This window comes from Ischnura elegans, chromosome 6, assembly GCF_921293095.1.
Source record: "Ischnura elegans chromosome 6, ioIscEleg1.1, whole genome shotgun sequence".
NCBI lineage: Eukaryota > Metazoa > Arthropoda > Insecta > Odonata > Coenagrionidae > Ischnura > Ischnura elegans.
This window is the reverse complement of record NC_060251.1, coordinates 22,140,295-22,161,731: the sequence shown is the minus strand read 5'-3', so window position 1 is coordinate 22,161,731 and position 21,437 is coordinate 22,140,295. Positions and strand designations below refer to the sequence as shown.

Sequence of the window (21,437 nt, the reverse complement as noted above, 5' to 3'; positions counted from 1 at the left end):
TTCATTGTTATCTTTTTTTCTCAGAACAACCCATTGAACTTCTTACTTTTTGTCTTATTGTTATTTATCAGAGTGAATGAAGATATTATATGGACAATGTTTCTATAAATTATTTTCATAAATCAACATCAAATGGTTACAGTCAGGAAGCCTTTCATCTTACTATTTGTATTTGTGTAACCCATTTTGTCTGAATCATTCTTTGCCTATTGAAGATTTAGCTGTCTTTACCTGTGTGGTGATAATTGATGTCTGTTGAATGCGGCAGGTATTTCCATATGAGTACCAGAGGGCTCTGCAGCAGTTGGCAGAGGATACTGCTGCGGCTGAAAAAGCCAAGCAAGATGGTAATGCCATAAATGGAGCTGAGGACTCCATACCTCCTAAAATCAAAACTGGTGAGGCCAAGGTTCAAGATATAGAAGATACAATCAAAGATGGAGCTATGGAGAAGAAGAGATTAGAGAAAATTTTGGATAAGACCAGGTTAGTGGAGTGATTATTATTAATCAGTATTAAAATTCTGTGTAAGCTAAAGTGTCATTATGAAATAGCTTCCTCAGCTGGAAATTTCAGATTAAAATGTATATATTTAAATGTATATATTTTAGAAACAGTATAAATGGTGAAAAAGCATTCTCACTTTTTTTGGTTCCAAATGTTTTATCTTTGAATGATTTTTGGATTGATTCTATTTCGTAAAGGGGCTTTGTGAAGTACAAACGTGAAATGGCTCCCTACCGCCCCGCTGAAAAGCGATTGAAGGACTGGGAGGAAATCTATGACTCAGCACATGTGCGCAAAGGTTTGCGAGTTCAGGCAGCCCGCTGCATGGAATGTGGTGTGCCATTCTGTCAGTCATCTCACGGGTGTCCACTGGGCAACATTATTCCCAAGTGGAATGACCTTGTGTTCCAGAACAATTGGAAGGAAGCTTTGGGGCAGCTGCTTCAGACCAACAACTTCCCTGGTGAGATAATTTCATTTCCCAAATATCAGCATGTAATCATTCATGGAGTTCAGGCCTGATGATGAAAACTACCTTTTATTGCCTCATATTTCAAAATTTTATTTTTCCTTCTTCGGGGTCTTTCATATATTGATGGAGTTGTATTCTGAGTAAAAGTAAAATTCAAAGTCTTGGCCAACTAAAAATGTTTATCATCTACATCTACATAATACCCCGCAAGCTGCCTAAAAGGCATGTGGCAGGGGGGAGATCATGTGGGACCTGAATTCTGTTATTAAATAAATAACAGATCTAGAAGACTATTCGTTCTTCCTTTTAACCTATGTGAGAAAATTGAATAGCATTGAGTATTTTATGGTGTACTTTTCAAGTGAATGCCTGTCTCTTCTACTCTGATTGATGGCATGTATTTCTCATGTTTATAATTTATTTGACTAGTAAATTCAATCCTTTGATTTATTAAATTAAGCCATGTTACTGCAACAATAGCTGGTAATTGTCTATTTCCACATTAAAGAATATATATCATTCTATGCCTTACATGTAAATTTTAACAGATTCATCGATCATATTGTAACATACATATTTTGGTTTTCCTCATTTGCTGTGAAGAGTTCACAGGGCGTGTTTGCCCCGCTCCCTGTGAGGGTGCCTGTGTTTTGGGCATCTCTGAACCCTCTGTGGCCATCAAGAGCATTGAGTGTGCCATCATCGACCATGCATTTGAGCAAGGATGGATTAAGCCCCTGCCGCCCTCACACCGCACTGGGAAGCGAGTGGCAGTGGTCGGCAGTGGGCCAGCTGGCATGGCCGCTGCACATCAACTAAACAAGGTTTGTAAGTCTTAATGTTGATGAAACTAGGCTCATTTCCGCTATCACTAGATTCATTCTATCTATTTTATGGAAAGATTGAAAGATTTTCCTTCTCCATTGAAAAATTTGTCCCTTCCGCAGATGTATGAAAGCATGGTTTCACTAGTAGTGGCCTACGCCACCTATGGTATTGGGATTTCCATATCCCTTCTCTTCCAACCCTATTCACACCACTGAGGTGTCGGCAGGTTCTTAATTGTGGTGGAGCCTCTTTCCTTGTTCCTTCTCCACCAAACCCCTCCCTGGGATGACTAGGCGTATCAGTTTAGTTACTGGGTGTAGGTTGTAACTTTATAAGGGCCCACCCTGGGTCCTCATCCACTATCACTAGATTGTGATAGATATTAAAAAATAAAGAAAACCCATAGTTTTCCATTTTTCTATCCGTCACCTACTTCTCAAGCTATTTACGACAAGAAATCGATGGCTTAATGTCTAGCATTGTGAACTTTGGAAAAAATTGCCATGGGCATTAACACATTCAATGCAGGCCCGATTTTCATTAAAGCTATCAAAATTGGCTGTTGATACAAGGAAGAAAAATAGAGAGAGGTTTCCGTGCCATAACTTCCGTTCAAATACTGCTTTTTACAAACGGCACACACGGTCGGAAAGAGGGAAGCTGGCTGAAGGCTATATACACAATCGGAAGACAAGGAAGTGGATATTAGTCACATATGGAGGCGGAGAAAGGGCTCCTGGCCCCTGGTCAATTGAGGTGCTCTGCACTGAATGTTTTAAGAAACCTGTATATTGTAGTGGTGTGCTCAGTACCCCTGAAAGCCAAGGGTCCAAGGGTTTGACTTCCTCTCCAGAGGAGTTTTTTCTCCATAGCAGTAAATGTAAATTTTCTCTGCCTGCCACCCTGCAGGCTTGAACTACACCACATAATAGCAGTTTTAAAAGTTCTTTCCCCAAGATGCTTCACATGGAATGGGTAAAAAATAACCAAAAGTTGCAAATATTTGCGGCTGTCAAAAAATTCTTGCCACCCTAATTTTTCCCATTGGACTCTCAAGCAAAAGTTATTTTTCATGTTATGTTACTGCTATGAAAAAATATTGTTAGGTTATACTTTTCTTTTATTAAATCTCTTTCATAGACTCAAAACACAACATGAATCAACGAATCATCGAATCAACAGTAAAACAAAAGAAGAACATAAATCATGTGAATGCGAGACAACATCACTAATGTGACCAGCACACACAAATGAACCCATGTGCATACTTAACAGATATCTCCTTTTTCATCTCTTTCTTTGGAATTATCATTTCTAGGCTGGCCACTCTGTCACTGTTTTTGAGCGAAATGATCGTGTTGGTGGGCTCTTGCAGTATGGTATTCCAACAATGAAGTTATCAAAGGAAGTTGTGCAGAGAAGGGTTAAACTGATGCAAGAAGAGGGTATTGTCTTCAAAACAGGAGTCAATGTTGGAAAGGACATATCTGCCAAGGTAAGGAACATCAATATACATTAATATTTCTGGCAATATATTTTTTTATGGGTTATGGACACAATGGTTTTTGAAAGGTAAAAATCCTTTATTCCTTCCCCCTCTTGACATTGGTTTGTCTGCAGGAGATTGTTCACCTCCTTGTAAAAATCACTAGAAAATTTTTCATAAGCCTTCATTCACTCATTCTACGCTGAGGTTGGTTTATGGGTCAACCCTCACTAAGCCACAGGCTTATGAAAATCATGATAGTCAGGGTTTGGAGGCCAGTTCCTTACCCTAGGCAGCCTTACTCAGTGAGGATTTTTTATTTGGGGTGTCTGCATGCTTCACGCGTAATTTGAATTCGGTCCTTCTATCAATAGGCAAATGCTCTACACCCAAGCCACCACATGCCACTGTGCCTTGCCAAGCAAATTTAATTTAATGAGAATGTTTAAAACTTCTTTACAGGAGCTGTATGAAGAGCATGATGCGTTGCTCCTCAGTGTGGGAGCCACATGGCCCCGAGACCTTCCGATTCCTGGACGTCAGCTGGAAGGCATTTACTTTGCCATGACATTCCTTGAGACGTGGCAGAAGAAGCAGATGGGAAATGATGTCACGCTTGGTGGCCTTTCTGCCAAAGACAAAGATGTTGTTGTCATTGGAGGAGGCGACACAGGATGCGATTGCATTGCCACTTCTCTGCGTCAGGTATGGGTTTTCTGACAGATGTAATCATTCATACGCTCAAATCGCTGCTATTGATGTGAGACTTTTGTGTGGCTGCCCTGGTGTGTTCCTAGATGCAGTTATACTATTTAATGATGGACTTTCATGAGTGACTTCTTACAGTTATTCTTTAATGTAGAGGACTATTAATAATGTGTACATATTTCCTCAATGAAATCCAAAAATTGTGGCAGACATTGGAGTCTGAAGTTAAGATTTACGGGATCCTTGGAAACATAGTGTTTGTTGATAGCCCAGATAGCACAAAGTAAGATCTAGTAATAATCATTAATATTATATTACATATAATATTTTGTAAAATATACTAATATATTATAATTAGCAAAGTAATTATGTTTCTTATGGTTTTCTCACGGAAAAAATTGATAAGCAGCTTATTGTAAGCTAAGGGACTTATATAAGACAAGGATAAGATTTTAGGGAAGAATAGGTAAGGAATGCCATAAAACATTCTCAGATAAACATAAGTCGCTTCTGTTGGAGTGCCAAAGGCGGAAGAACAGCATACTACACATGCTACGCTGCTCAGCCTGACATGAATTTAAAGTCTACTGGTGAAATTCAGCGAGTCTTATAAGAGCTGAACAACTGATAACAGATTTTCCTGTAAATAGAAAAAAATAAAAAGCTGCAAGCGACTAGCTGGTGAAGATGCAACTTTTTCCTTGTGGCGGAAAGAAAAAAATTACATCCAGGACAATGGAATGTGTGACCCACAGATCAGTAGCTTGGTATGCAAACCATTACACCACAGCACCTGTTAGAATAAGAGGTGTAGGTACCATTTTAAAATCCAATTACATAGAAAAACTTAGCTGCTGCGTGCGTGCATGAAACAAACTGAAATTATTTATGGTCCACACAATCTAACATTTATTGATTCATCATAATTCACAGCCCAAACGCTGATAGTTGTGGACATTTGGCTTATTGGACGTAAAAAAAAATTCATTGAGAGGAAAAATCTTAAAACTTTAAAAAGTCTATTAGTTTTTGAGATATATCGACTTGAATTATGGGAGCCTTATGGGACTAAAACTTTTTTGATTTTATTCGGTATTTACAATGTTTTTTTGGTGCGGTTGTTATTGCGAGGAATTGATATTTTGTATGCTTTATGAATTCTTGTTTTTTATGATTTTTATGGCTTTATGATTGTGAATTTTCAAACTCTGATTTCGGCCTTGAGACATGTGCCATGTGAAAATTTGGAATCTCTGTGAAAAACCGTTTAGCGTGCTTAGCACCCTTATGTTCTACCCTGCTTTTCCTGTAACCCGCTTGGTTAAATCATAATAAAATTACCAAAAATAACCTGCACGTGAAAAATTATTGTCGCCATTTTTTTGTGGAGCATGTAGTCTTGAATATCCTAGCAACTGTTCAAGCTAGATGAATGAAGTTTTCAGGGTAATACTATCAACAAAAAGGTCAGCTTTTACAATGATGGCGATTCCACTCGATCGAGTTCTATGCAAGTTATATCGATACCAATCTCCTTGGATACGCCTTATTTGCTAATAACTTTGTTGTTAAGCAGGTTTTGATTATGAGTATGATATAATGTAATACAACTGCTAAAGTGTTTAAACAGTCAAAAGTTAAATCAAGGGGATCGAATGATTAGAGCAGAATGTATTATTAGAGGTCTGTGAAAGTGGTTTTATTTTTTGCTAAAATTCGTTTTAAAGCCACTTGATTTCGGTATTATAGAAAATCTTGGCGGTGTTATTATAATGCTACAATTTGCCCAGGTTTATGGGCGTTTTATTATTTTGTGATACACGTTTCACGAATACTTATATTTCTATTATTCATTTTACGTAACATTTAACACAATTTCGATTGTACAAAATTTCTGAAAATTTTTAAAATGGGGTTATATACATAGTTCTAATTAGTTGTTTCAGGCATGACTTTATGGAATCTACTTGATGTAATGAAAAGTAACGAAAACTTTGTAATTCCACATAAATATTTATATGGAATTAAAAAGTTTTCTTTACTTTTCATTATAATATATGTAGTTCTCTGGTACATAAAGTGAACTTCTTAAAAATTTTCTCTGACAATGAGTAAAAATTACGGCAGATATTTTATTTTTCTTGGCCTTCTATTCATGGGAAGACAAGTTACTTTTTATATCAATATATTATCTTTGCAAATTATTGAGGATTATGTATACAGGGTGTGTCCTGAAAGTAGTAGGACTGAGTCGAGAACAAAAAATGTATTTCTCATATAGGTACATCGCTTCAAAAATCTTCAAAGTAGCCCCTTGGGGCATCAACACAACGCTGCCAGCGAGTTTTCCACGCAGCATACGCTTCCTGGAAGGCTGACTCCGGGATGTCCTTTACAGCGCGCGTCACGGCCTTTTGGAGAGCTTCCACCGACCCGTGGTGACGCCCTTTCAGAGGGGTCTTGAGCTTGGGAAAGAGAAAGAAGTCCGGGGGGGCAATATCCGGGCTTTAGGGTGGGTTTCCACGCCGTGTTTTGCCAGTTAGTCAACGACAATGAACGCGGTGTGGGCCGGCGCATTGTCATGATGAAGGATCCACGAAGCGGTGATGGCTGGTCGGACGCGGAAGATGCGTTTTCGCAGTCTTTCCAGTACTTGCACGTAAAAAGCTGCATTAACGGTTTGCCCTGGTGGCACAAACTCACTGTGGATGACACCTTTCGAATTGAAGAAGCACATGAGCATGGATTTTTGCTTCGATTTGGACATGCGAGCTTTTTTGGGTTTCGGAGATATCGCTGTGTGCCATTCTGCACTTTGCCGCTTCGTTTCTGGGTCGTATTCAAACGTTGAGCGGTTTTTCTGCTCATGGCACTATCCCCGTAAGCTGCCTTGATGGGTTCATGGGTCTCCTTGCCGCTTTTCTCGAGTTTAACGCAGAATTTCACTGCGTAACGCTGCTCCACTAAACGTTCCATGACGCACCGTGACGAGGTCACTTGACAGAGGTCTGGAAGAAATACGATTCACACTCCGCAAGAGCTCAGAGCCGACTGCCGCGTGTTCGCAGCGCTTTGTTAGAGTCCCTTCCACCACCTACAACCCAGAAAACTCCCGTCCGACCGTCCGCGTGTGTGGGAAAAAATCAGTCCTACTACTTTCAGGACACACCCTGTATGTACTGCCCATATTTATGACATGAATCCTGGAGCTTTGTATTATTGAAGCAATTAGGTGATTTGGACCTTCAATTTCTTTTACAGGGAGCAAAGTCCATAACTGCATTTGAAATTCTGCCCGACCCTCCTGCAAGCCGTGCCAATGACAACCCCTGGCCTCAGTGGCCACGTGTCTTCAAAGTTGATTATGGGCATGAAGAAGTCCGAGTGAAATTTGGCAAAGATCCTAGAATGTACAACACCATGAGCAAGGTCTGTGGGAGATATGTGTGCATTCTTTCTGTATAGTTATGTTTAGTATGTTCTTAGGGCGTATTTGAAAGTATGTATGTACCATTACTCAAGTTAGCTTGATGACATCAGACAACAACCTTACATGACAATTCTATGAACTACCTCCGACAGGTATCTAGCAGTCATCATAGGTTAATTACTGTGGTACTCCGGGTACAATTAGAAATTCAATGCTTATTTTTATCATCTTGCTCATGACCGCTAGATGTCTCTTGCATTATAGATATTAGTTCCTAAATTGTTGCATGAGATCACTGTCCTACATGATTAAGTGAACTTGGAGTCAATTTAACTTGATTGTTGGCACTTTCGAAAACACCCTTAACATGATTCCACACCCTAATTAATACCCTAAAGATAACATGATTTAAGAGTATAATTTCTTGCGCTATTTCAAGATTCATAAGAAAATTAGCTCTATAATTTGCCTCTTATAATAAGTAGTTTATGACTCGGCTTGTTAAGATTGAAATGCCTGGAGAATTTTGCCATCAGTTTTTAAAATAATAATAATAATAATAATAATAATGTTTATTTGTCCAGAGATCTAGAAGTACAAGGGGTGCACTGGATATAGGACACGTCAAGATAAAAAAATATATATACAATAAATACAAATATACAATGATGCAGGATACATCAAACTTTGTTTAAGAATTCATCTACAGAATAATACATTCTTAATTTCAAATATTTAAGTAGGTTGGTCTTAAAAGTAGTGACACTTGATGGTGCCTTGAGTTCAGGTGGCAATTTATTGTAGAGTTGAAGGCCCATACAATTTGGACCAGCGCTGGTATTCTTGGTGCGCACATACGAAACATGCAGCTGGTCAATTTGCCTCGTGGAATGATGGTGGACATCACGGTTCTTAATGTGTAAGAATAAAAAAATGTTTGAATTTAACTTGTAGAAGTTTAAAATTTTTAAGTTCTTCAATTTATTGTTCCCATATTATGCATTAGGAATCTTGTTGTGTTAAATATATTGTGTTTACACTCAGGACAGGTGTTTTTTTTAAGTTAAGAGATAAAGTATTTAGGTAATTTTCCTTACAGTGCCATTTTAAAATTTCATTAATTTATGACACCTTCACACCAAGTATTTTCCTTTTTCATATCAATTTTTTGTTGCGAGTATTCTTTATTTATGTTCTTAATTCTTACATGTCGGGGATAAGGGTAAACATCTTCACAGTATGCCATGGAATAAGTTAGACATTTTTATTAAAATAGCATTTTTGTTGTTCTAAGTTTTAATGGAGTTAATATTTTTTCAGAGAGTAAAGACCGTAGAATGTATGCCAAGGTAAAGAGAAAATTTTGATGTGGATTTTTGAGATAGTAATTTTGTGGCCAATTCATAACTGAAGCAATTTTGGTTTTGGTTATTCAAATCGTACTTCAGCTAATGCTTATGCCCATTGCCATTTTTCCTGTTTTCAGTTTCTTCATTGTCATTTAGGGATTGAAGTAAGAGTTAATTGCTTCATGCAAACAAATTTTTACTTAAAGAAATCTTTGGACTAAATGCTATCCCAGTGTGCTTGTAAACCAATTTACTTTTATGTTGACTCTTGATTTATGGTGGGTAATTTATTTAATTTTAGGAATTCATTGACAATGGAAAGGGACATGTATCAGGTATTCGAACTGTTCAAGTATGCTGGACTAAAGATGAAGTTACTGGACGCTGGAAGATGGATGAAGTAGAAGGATCTGAGAAAATCATTCCTTGTGACTTGGTGTTATTAGCTATGGGCTTCCTTGGACCGGAGCGCTACATTGCCTCTGAGCTGGATCTCCCATTGGATCCTCGTAGCAATGTGGAAACTGCTGATGGACAATACAGCACATCTGTTCCCCGAGTTTATGCAGCTGGTGGTAAGGAATTTGCTGTTTCTAAATACATATGCATAATTGAAGTGAATGAATGCCATGTCTAGATTTTCACCTCTGGCCCATATGCCTAATCATTGCATCCTTAATTCTAGGCCATGCATAGCAAAGTGTGTCTATGTCATAAGGTTGTTTACCATTTTTATTTTATTGCTTATTTTGATACAGTGAAAAATAAAAAGATCCATTTTTTCCCTTGGTGGATCTGTCACCTTCTTCTTGAGCTGTTAGAGGCAAAAAATCAATGGCCTTTACCCTTTTACATTGAAGTTGATGATGTCACAAACTCATGAGCACATTGCCCCTTCTTCACTATTCCTTAGCCTCATGCATGGGCTGCATTTGGTTCATTTTTGTTAACGCTTTGTGAGGAATTCCATCCCTCAATGAAAGTTTTTCCTGAGAAATGAGTACATTGATGGAAGATCTTAATGATATCACCAAGTCATGAAAAATTGGTGGCAACTTTTACATTTTCTTATTTTAAATTTAAAAGCAGGCTGAATGGGGATGATTATTTTTTCGTTGTCAATTATCTTTCCTTTCCAGATACCATATTAATTTAATGCGTTGTGGTTTTGGGTCATAGTGAACAACTTGATTGAGCCCCTTTTATTGTCACTCCATTGTCACTATCTCATTTAACAAATGGTAAATGAAAACCAACCTGAATGATGATGATAGAGATGGTTTTATTGAGCAAGAAATGAATTGCCTAGGGTGAAATATAAGTCTGGTGAGCAAGCATAACAAACTAGAGATGCTAGAGATTACCTCAGGGATGCCGACTTTCAAAAAATATTGGGGGGGCCCAAGCCGGGGATCTTGCCCAGGAATTTTTATAAGTAGTGAGTTCTAAGTTTTTTAAGCATTTTAGAAGAGTCGTATGATCAACATTAGAACCCTGATAACTAGAATCTCTCGAACACTCCGGGGAAAATCGATAAGTCTGACACATTTTTTCCTCACACCCATTACGAATATTTGAGGGGGCTCGGGCCCCCTCAGACCCCATGGAGTTGGCACCACTGGATTACCTACTGTAGTCTTTGTCAAAGACTTGGATATAGGTGTATGGAAAACAATGAGGAGGTGTTTGGAAGGGTGAAGAATCCTTTTCTAGTTTTCCTTGTTACCTATTGAGGAATAATGAAATTTAGTGCTCAAGGCTGTAGCCAGAAAAATTTTTTCAGATGGGATGGGGTACATTTTGGGAGAGATTCTTTGGTGGGTAAGCACTTAAAACTGTTATCTCTTTTGCATTTTGGGGTATTTGATTTATCAGATCCAATGCTCAATTTATGAAATTTTGGGTACCAGAACGCATATCTACACATGACTTTCAAATCCTAAAACTTCTTATTTTGTAAAAACTTTAAATAAAAGTTACAGTGAGAAATCATTACAAAAATTAAAAAATTATGACATTTTTAAAATTTTTTCTGTATATGCAGAACTCACAAGTGATTATTGTTAATAGTACCCAATTTTCTCTGAGAGGTACGAGAATCATGTTCCGGCCTAAATTAAGCACTGACGAGATCCCTCCCAAACCCACTAGCTATGACCTTTTTAACGCCTTCCAAGTGCAAGATATTCTCTATCCTCACGTTTCAACCTTGACATCATGAAAGGAAGGGAAGGGAATGCATTGGATTTACCCAATAGAAAAACCCGAGTTTGTTCATAGTTTGATGGCATTTATGGATACATTCCTAAATAAGCAAGTTTTATGCAAGAGTCTTATCATCATTAAAATGTCCAAGAAGGCTATTTTTGTTAGATGACACCTTTTTATCAAGGATTGAAGTTTTAGAGAAAATTTGTTGTATTTTTCTCAACTCATTGTGACGTTTTAGGACCACAGCGTGAGCTTTTTGTTCTTTCAGCATAATCTAACCTTTCCTCTTGCATCTCTGAATTTACATGGCATATGGCATACGAATGGGTTAAGAATTCTTTTAATGATACTGTGAGCCTTCCGCAGTTTTGAAGGCCATTTTGGGTGCTTTAAGGCCCAGTCTGGGTTCACATTATGCTCAATCATGGAAATATGTACTATCAGATAAAGAGGCTTGCAAATTTTAAGTTCATAAATGAGATACAGTTGAGATGAGTCATGTGAAGTTTGAAAAGAAATATTTCTGTCGCTTCTTATTTGTGAGGAATCATATTTGAACTATGATTCCGTTAATTGCAAACAGACATCTAGGACCTTGTATGGGTATTCTTGACCTACATAACTGAACTGAATTTATACATGATTATGTACCCAATTTACCTTTGAAGTATGTATCTTAATTTATAATTTGACCTGCCTTATGTTTGTAATCCAAACCAATGGGGCCAATAAATATTATTATTATTATTAACTCACAAGTATCGGTAAGCATTTTTTAGATGCGATTGTCATTAAAATGGTGGACCCTGCAGGCTGAAACACATGCCCATGTCAGAGCTTCCATCCATATGAACAGCATAAGGGTGCCTTTAATTGCTGCATTGAATCACACTGATAATGCCTAATTATGGTAACATTTCCTTTTTTCACTCTTATGTACTTTAGTATCATCTACTTGGTTTGTTATTCTAAGTCTTTGGGTATTGATGTGATGGTCATCATAAGGTGGTGGTTCTCATGGCTCAACGAATCACTGTTTAATTGTATTTCATATTTCACTTCAGATTGCCGCCGAGGTCAGTCCTTGGTTGTGTGGGCAATTTCCGAAGGTCGCCAAGCTGCTCGAGAAATTGACGCATTCCTCTCAGGCTCTTCATGTCTTCCTGGACCAGGGGGTGTGGTGCAGACATTGAATCTAATTAGCCAGAAGGGTTAAGTTTCTCATATAATATGGCCGTGCCATATAATCAGTAGGAGATGTAACGTTACTGTAGGAGTTGTTTGACAACAGATTGTATGTGATAGCATTGTGTATATGTGTGTGCATGTAAACCCTGAGTGTCTTATCAACTGAGAGGTAAGATTCAGGAAATCATGGAGTTGAAACTACATTTCATTGTGGTTGGCCATTTATGGCAACCTTATGAGTGTATGAATTCAAGCTTATGAAACAGAAGGGAAAATGATCTCTCATAAAAATGTATAGATATGATTGAGGTCTATTCTTAAAGAAGGCTTTCTTGATGATAGATTTTTCTCTAGAGCTCAATGTGAGAACTCATGTCATTACTGCATAGGTCTGAAATGATGTCGTAACGTACGAAGGCAGAGAATACCCTTGAGTGTGATGTACTAATGTCCAGTATTAGTAGTCCAATGGTATTAGTATTTGTAAAGTGATGAGTCTAAATGCAATGGGTACATGTTTGAGAACAACAACAGATAGCAAATGAGAAAATTGTTTAAAAATTGCATTTGAACCCCATGAATAGGGATTACTCTATATCCATATGAGAAAGCATACTGGATGGAGAAGTCACCACATCCTAGAGTGAGGATCACCCTACAGTTTTTTAATTCTTCTTTTATTTAAGTTCTATTTTGAACTTACAACTTCTTCGCTTTGCAACTTAGCTTGAAGTCACTCACTAATTATGGTAATTAAAGTTATATCTATAATGAAATGACACAATGAAATTGTTCTGTGATAGAGGACTCGCCTACCTGATTGAAAAAATGCATTTTTGTTTTTTTTTCTTTTATTAACATATTTAATTTTCTCTAATTTTATATGATGCTTGCAGTTTTTCTACACAAAGCTGATCTATAGCTGTTAGTACATATTGTTTTACTTTTGCTAAGTATAGTCATTTCTGTACTATAGATAAAGAGGGATTTAACAATAATTATGGCTTGTACCGCATATGGAAGAAAATTTCCTACAATATTTTTATGAAAGGCATATCACAATGTCAGATAAATCTAACCAATGAACATCCCTGACCAGAAGATAGTTTTTCAGGGTGAAATATTACAGTATTCTTCCATGTGATGTAAATATGTAATGAATTTATTTAGGAAAAGAACAAATTTGCCCACACAAGGTTGGCTTTGTAAACAAAAATCTCTATGGTTTATGTACATATATGTTTGTCATTCAGTATTTATACAAGGTCAGAGGACGATAAGAAACCTAGTCTTTCTGAGCAACAAAGACAATACTTGAGTGCTTCCAATATTGTAAATAGTGAAAGATGAAATAATATATACAAGTTAAATGAAATATTCTTCAAAGGGTGGCCTTGTGGCTTGTATTTAACGTCTGTCCATTTCCAACCAGTATATAAATAGGTAACATGCTTAAATCGAAGCTTCTGTGCAAGAACTCTAATCATGCTGTTATAATTCAGTAAACTTGAATTTTAAAGTGAAATTATTTTTACTATCCCTTGAAGAATTTTCTTGGAATGAATTAATGATCTCTTTACTTATTTAGCACCATGAAAATTTTTATTATTGGCACCTTTTAAATATGTATAGCCAAAATTTATTCAAAGGCGATGGAAACTTATAATAAACCCTTTTTAATGCCTTTTTGCCCTCTAGATTTATTGCATTGAACTTATTTTTGAAGTTGATGCACTTCTAAATTATCTGCTAATGAAACATCAATTTCATAGATTTTCAAAGTAGAAAATATTTTTTTAAAAAGGCTAATTCATGCATAGAATTTTTAAATTTTCATGCTTCCTCTTCAATGATAGCTATAATTAATTTTTATTGTTAAATGTATTCTAATTTTACGTCAGTTGCATTGTTATTGCACCTTGATATTGTCAAATCTGCCACTCTTTTGTGGTTTGTCCAATCCTAATTATTCTGTTCAAATTCCGATATTATGTTTGCCTAGAACTCTGTGTATATGAATTATATATCCTCATAGGATAATAAATATATTGGCAATGTGATATTTTCTATTATTTCCTGTTACGTCCTTGCAGTGACATGTCATCAACTGCAGCATACAAGAATGGAGACAAGAAGATAGAGAAGAAGTAGGCAGTGACATGGATGCAGGGACGTGGAATGTTAGAATTATGATATGGGAGGGTAAGCGAGGAAATATAGAAAGAAAAATGGAGAAAGGGAGAGTAGATATTCTAGGACAGTTTGCGGTGTGATTGAAGCATAGAGAGGACTACTGGAGTGGTGGGCACAGGTTTATAGTGGTGGGGAAGTCAATGAGGAGTAGATTTAGTATTGAACAGGAAGACAGATATATTCACCAAGGGTCAAATTTTCCATTAAAAAATCATTTGGTTTAGCCAGGATTCAAACGCGGATCTCATGATTGCATGTCAGCTGTGCTATCGAATACACCACCAAGCCATCTTCTATCAAAGCATATCTCAGACAAGGTTGACCGAACAAGGTGTTGACGTCCCTAGTCCACACTGGCACAGGAGATGGAGGTTGTGCTTACTAATCCACTGTCAGGGAATAAAACCCTCTTTGTTACTATTTCCTGATGAATGTTTTCCAAAGCACTGCGTAGACCAGGAACAGGACTGCACAGGAAAATCACCCCATGATGCAACAGTGGTAATGAGGACCATAGTGGAGAGGATGATCTAGGATGTTATCAGGATGTGTGCGTCTGTTTTGCGGATTTTGAAAAATATTTGACCAAGTGGACTGGGTAAAATTAATGGTTATTCTTAGGAAAATATGCACAGATTGGAGAGAGTCAGGGTGGGTAAGGGTTCTACATCTACATAATACCCCGCAAGCCACTCAAAAGGCGTGTGGCAGGGGGTGTTAGGACACCAGCCGTTTACACATAAAAAATAAAGTGCCCTAACAAAGTTGGGACTAGCGTTTATTTAAGTCCTTTATGGTTCAGGGGAAAATAAATTCCTATATCTATCCATTCGGCAAAATATCTCTCTTGATTTATCGCTTCTATCAGACCTGGAAATATAATGTGGCTCTAATATTATGTTCTCTGTGTCGCTCTTAAAGATATCCATTCTCAATTGTTCAAGCAATCTAAGCCTAGCACGCAGCATCCGAGTCTCAGCGGCTCCCAGCCTAATTCGCTTAACATCTGGGTAATGCTGTCTGTATGCCCGTAACAGTTTTTGAAAAAAAAACGCGCAGCCTTCCTTTGTATTTTATTCAGTTCGCAGACAAGTCTTTCTGCACCGGATCCCATAGACTCGCTGCATATTCAAGGTGCGGTCGGACGAGTGCAAAATAGCACCTTTCTTTTACTTTCTCATCCAATAATCTTCGTACAATACTCTTGACGAATACTATGTAATTTCTTCAGGGCTATGCTGCAAATATTCCTTATACGTGTTCCCCACGAGAGGTTCGAGATTATCATAACTCCCCGGTACTTCACTTCATCTGTTGCCTTTATGTTAATACCATCCACTGCATAAACATGGTTATAGTTAGTTGAGGTGTGAGACATGGCTAGGAGTTTAAGTTGGAGGAATGACATCAAAATCAGAGATGCTCACAGATGATCAGGCATTGATAAGCCAGTCGGCGAAAGGGTTGCAGGCTCTGTTGGATGCATTAGGAAGAAGGTGCAATGAATATAGCATGAAGATTAATCATATGAAGGCCAAGGTTATGCAGTTTTGAAAAGCATTGCAAGCTCAGAATGTGAGGCTCAACACAAAAGTAAGTGGTCACAAACTTGAGCAGGTGAATCAGTTCAACTATTTTGGCAACACATTAGAGGAAAACAGGATCAACACTAAAGACATTGGGCACAAGCATTAGCAAAGGAGAGAGTCATGAATATGAAGGATCTGATGACAGGATTTTTATTTAAGAATTTTAAGAAAAAACAAGTGAATAGTGATTTGTAGAGTGGAGCTTAACCCCTTCCACTCCAAATTATTTTCTGAATATCGTGCTCCAAACCTCTATTTATTTTTTCTATGGTTCCTTTTAAATGGAATTGTAGGTAATTACATGATATTTTGTGGTTTGTAATCAACGTAGAACAGCGAAATTAAAAAAATATTATTAAACATCGAGAATACAGCTATCGTTACTCATATAAAATCATGTTATTACTTCCAATGCATCATATTTCACGAAATATGAGTTATTGATGTACGTTATGTATGTTTTCACATGGTTTAACTTTCAAGATATTTACATTGCTCCCCTAAAGAGTGTTCAATTATGAAAACCTGATGATGAGCTACAGTCGTCATTGAGCGATTTGGCATCATAAGTTCATGCCGAGATAGACTTGTCATTTTAGTGCAAGGGGTTAACATAGAGGAAACATGGCGGTTGAGAAAGTAGGACAATAAGAGACTAGAAGGGTCAAAATGCCGGAGTGGAAGGAGAGGTGGATGCATAGGAAGAGAATTGACGAAGTGCTTGACATGGTGGATGAGGAGAGAGATATTTTAGATCAGATACATAAAAGACAGAGGGTTTGGATTGAGGGAATACTGAATATTGAGGAATGTTAAAAACAATGCTGCAGTGAATTATGCTTTCTTCCTCTATTTGAACTCAAACAGGTTTTTAAATTGTTCTTAGCAATTTATTTGCAAAACCTATCGCCTCACCATCATGAAATGTACTGGGAAATAGGCTGGAGAGGAAAAGAATAGGGTTTAAAGAAAAAATGAAGGAGGGTAGCTTGTATGGTGCTTTTAAGAGGGCAGACCATGATGGGACAACCAGAGTGATTCCCAAATGCTCCATGCAAACCTACCTTAACAGGCAGAAAACTTGAACAATCCTGTTGCATTCCAGTCATGGCTGCCAATGGAGACAATGAGTTGAATTCTCAAAAGTAAAAAAGGCTCCCATCTAGAGAGCACCTGTGATGAGGTGTTTGAGGCAGCCTCTCCATGCGGCTGCATAGCAACATCTAGAAAACTTGAGGTTTGACTCAAGTTTGTGGTCAGATGAGGAGCACACTATACTGTAGCCCTACATTTTAAAAATATTCATTCCCTTAAGTGTATGATATCCTATTTTAAATCTGATGCCTAACCCTCATGTCTATACACATGAGGAAAGGCATCAAAAAGAAAACAGGAAGAAACATTATGACTATAGTTTCCAACAATGCAGTGCCAAGGATAATCATATTGTTCACCTGTTCCGTGGCCATGTTCCAATTTATGACTATCTGCCTTTAAGTGAACATTTTCATCGGGTTTTCCAATATAGGATATTTTGACACATGCAAAATGTTGATGAGTGGTGATAAAAGACATAATAGTACCATGTAAAAGATGTTATTCTTCACTATGAAAAAGCACTGAAATTAGTACTTAACATAAGAAAATCTTCTCTCTCTTTACTCTGAGAGCTTGACTAGGAGCATTAGGACCTTTTTGGTGATTTATGTTCGAGTTCCCATTAATCCCGACGATGAGGGAGTTTCACATCGATGTTCCCATTCCTCAAATTGGACGTGGTGCGATTCCACATTGTGGAATACCAAATGAAAGAGAGCCAATCATACAGCACCTGGCTATGACAGGAAACAGTGGTGGATCCATAGAGGGGATAGGGGAGGCTATAGCCCCTCTCTGTGGGGTATCCAATTTACACTAGATAAAATGGTAATTTTGTTCAGACCCCCACCCCCAGATAGCACAAAGTAAGTGAGTTAACCGTTTCTTATGGTTTTCTTACGGAAAAAATTGATAAGCAGCTTATCGTAAGCTAAGGGACTTATATAAGGCAAGGGTAAGACGTTAGGGGCGTTTAGGTAAGGAATGCCGTCAAATATCCTCAGGCAATGTAAGTCACTTCTGTTGGAGCGCCAAAGGCGGCTGAACAGCGTACTACACATGCTACGCGGCTCATCTTGACATGAATTTAAAGGCTATTGGGGAAATTTAGCGAGTTTTTAGAAGGGCTGAACAACTGATAACAGATTTTCCCGTAAATAGAAAAAAAGTAATAACTGCAAGCAACCGGCTAGTGAAGATATAAAGCATAGTACAAGTACTCTATCCATGCGGCGGAAAGAATAAAAAATAACGTCAGGATGGATCCGAACGTGCGACCCTCGGAACCGAAGTATAACTCGCTAACCACTACACCACGGCAGTTGTTGAGAGTAGGTGGTGTAGTTACTAATTAAATATCCAATTATGTAAAAAAACTTGTTTGGCATGTGCATGAAAAACTGAATTTATTCAAGGTCCATACATTTTAACATTTATGAATTTTAAATTATGGTTTGATAACCCGACGACTACAATACGTATTTTAGATGTTCCTTCCGGCATTTTTATATTATTCTACGTTGGTATTCTTGTGAAATTGTGTTTTTCTTACGACCTTCGTTAAGCTATCAGTTCATAAATGTGAATTATTTTCAAATTATGGCGGTATGATGTTATTTCTCCTCATAATATAGAAGCGCCAATAATAAAAACATTGTTTTAATGCATAAAGGCCTTAATTAACACTCTGTAACGATGGGATAATAACAGCATCTACGGAAGTGCTGAAAGTTTGGCATCCATTTTGCCATTACTGTGGATGTCTGTCGCCCTGGCCGTAAGAAACCCATAACAAGCTTACTTGAGAAGCGACTTCCTTATTTCTTCCTTTCACCTTCTCTCAATGACTTATAATGTGCTAGCTGGGCCACTGCTGGGTTACCCCCAAGATTCCCCTCCCTTTGCCCTGGATCCACCACTGGTGGGAGCCATATGCACACATATTGGGCAGGGGGGCTTCAGCCCTCTTATAAAATGTTTTTTTTACAACATATTTCCCCTATATGATGACAGCCTTTGATTCATAGTTTAACAACCAAATGTCTTAAAACATGATTAATATATGTATTTTTTTTCAATACGATGTTAATGGAAGCATTGTGCTTATGTTCAGCATTCTGGCAATTAAATTGCCTCAAAACAAGAAAAATAGTGAGAAAAGATAGATAAATGGGAGTAGAAATTTTTCAAGGAAATACAAAGCGCTGGAAATTGAAAGAATAGATTTATCGTATTTCCTCACCGATTCAGCCTCTTCCTCCGAAGCTGGAAAAAACTCCCCACCCCAACTTGGCTAGCCTTCCACGAAACAAACGTATGGTCACGAGCTTGTCGCGATCACGCGAATGCATTTTCTAGGTACTTGATTCAATGGACATGATCTAAGGATTAGGCGAGTTTTCTTGACTTAAATACCGCTCTTGAGCTTGAGCATAGATTTTTCGTTACTCATTTGTTCAGTTCTAATAACAAATCGTGCTGCTCTCTTTCGTCAGTGGTGAATTTTATTCTGATATATCCGTGAGGTGTGATACAATTTCGGATTATGTTTGATGTCAGTTTTCTACGACGCAAAAGTTTTTCGCTACTAAGTGTCGTGAAGCAATGAAAGTGAAACCTTGAAGTTTGCCTGTTTCAAAGGATGGTTTGTCGTCATATATCCCCAGTCATCGTAATCGAATCCTGAGAGCAATGATTCGTTTTATAGTATGACTATTTATCTGAATATTTACGTACTGCATTTTTGTGTTTTTGCAGTAGGTTTGTATTTTTTCTGTTATTGATAGTTTAGGAAACGTAAAGCTAATTTATGTCTTCCACTGTGGGCTAAGGGAATAACTTTCTTATTTATCCATAGTAGGAAACTATATCGGTGCGACTGGATTGCGTGTGACGTAGAGAGATCGTAAATCCAATTGAGGGGATCTTGTTTCATCTCAGCGAATAGCCATTTTTGTAGAGTAAATGCTCAATCACTAGAGTTTGTGTTTATGGCAGTTTGCCATCAATATTTACCATCGTGCCGTAAAGTGAGATGTTAATGCTATTTTATCCCCTGTCTTGTCGAAAATTGTATTATTTGTAGTAAATGCTATTATTGAGCCTTGCAGTTGTCGTAAGAAGCTTGATTTTGTTGAATGTTTTCCATTTCATCGCCAGATCCTCTTAATTAGTCAACTTCAGTTGTGCGAAACTGGCGTTGAACTCGTGAAAGTTTGTCTAAAAACAATATGAATTACAATGAATTACATCTTTATTGGCAGGATTATGGATTGGTCCTGCCTTTCGTTCAGATTTATAATCTAGCTCAATAATTGATGGAAATATTGATAATAGTCTTAACTCCACATACCTGCTTTGGAATTAAATAAAAAATATTCCATCATAATCATTTGCTGGACTCTCCATACTTTACACAGTGTGTGAACAATCGCGCATGCACTCGTGATGAACTTGTTCTGTTTCGTGAGGTGTTTAAACAGGTCACAAGATAGAGGAAAGTGTTCGTCATTGTGTCTTCGTATGTCTTAAAATCTTACAATTTGAGTTAACCTCTCATTTGCTAATGTAGTTTCTTATTAATTATGCACTTTTATCCTTCCTGTCAGAGTCCCAATCAGTATATTTGCACCTCTAACCCTAAATTCTCCTCTCCCTATATCTGAAGTAGCAGGAGTCAGCAGGAGAATCCTTTTTCTCAATCCATTGTGTACATGTATCTATTGATAATATCAATAGCTTCTTATAAATCTCATTTTTTGGGCTGTTACCTGATACTACTTACCTGCTTTGTGTGTTAACACGAAGACTTGTTTGATAGGTGACTGTATAGCTCATCCAGTAGTATGTCAGTGACTCATGAAAATGAATCCAAAGGCTCTAATTCTATGCTCATAATTGGATGTATGTCGAAAGTTATTAAGGGTCTAAATTTATTATTTATTTGCTTGTGAAGGGACTTCTGGCCTTAAATAGTGTATTTTGTAAAAATGGAATTTCATTGTTTGATCTCAGAAATGCCTCTAGATATTTCGAGACTCCACAAAGTGTTAGACAGTTATGAGATATATTTTTTTTAGATTTCCCTGGCATGCTCTTGAAATAACTTCCCTTAGTATCTATATCTTTTTGATGATGGGACCAATCATCAGGAATCAAATTCAGAAAAGAGTGATGGTTGAACAATTAGTTAATAAACGAAAAAACAATAGCAGGAGTGTGAAGTTTTGCTGCATTACTACAAGGTTAAAATGTTATCAAGTTTAAAAAATCCTATAATTGAGGGAAAAGCAAGAAAAATACTGTTTGATCCAGAAGAGGTGCAGAATGGATTGAGATAATGTACGGAAGAACTTCACTAAGTGCTGTGTGTGAGTCA

The 21,437-nt window shown here is 37.4% G+C and overlaps 1 protein-coding gene across 3 annotated transcripts in view; it reads left to right on the top strand.

The window, feature by feature from the left end:
* LOC124160182 (glutamate synthase [NADH]) overlaps positions 1 to 14,239 on the top strand; it is a 156,625-nt gene extending 142,386 nt beyond the window's left edge. For all 3 annotated transcript variants that reach the window (XM_046535951.1, XM_046535950.1, XM_046535952.1), the window contains 8 exons: positions 269 to 486; positions 705 to 970; positions 1,583 to 1,803; positions 3,126 to 3,302; positions 3,756 to 3,998; positions 7,263 to 7,430; positions 9,082 to 9,355; positions 12,056 to 14,239. In XM_046535951.1, coding sequence (XP_046391907.1) covers positions 269 to 486; positions 705 to 970; positions 1,583 to 1,803; positions 3,126 to 3,302; positions 3,756 to 3,998; positions 7,263 to 7,430; positions 9,082 to 9,355; positions 12,056 to 12,207 — 1,719 coding nt within the window. In that variant the 3' untranslated portion in view covers positions 12,208 to 14,239. The remainder of the gene's footprint in view (positions 1 to 268; positions 487 to 704; positions 971 to 1,582; positions 1,804 to 3,125; positions 3,303 to 3,755; positions 3,999 to 7,262; positions 7,431 to 9,081; positions 9,356 to 12,055) is intronic.
* The last annotated feature ends 7,198 nt before the right edge of the window (positions 14,240 to 21,437 follow it).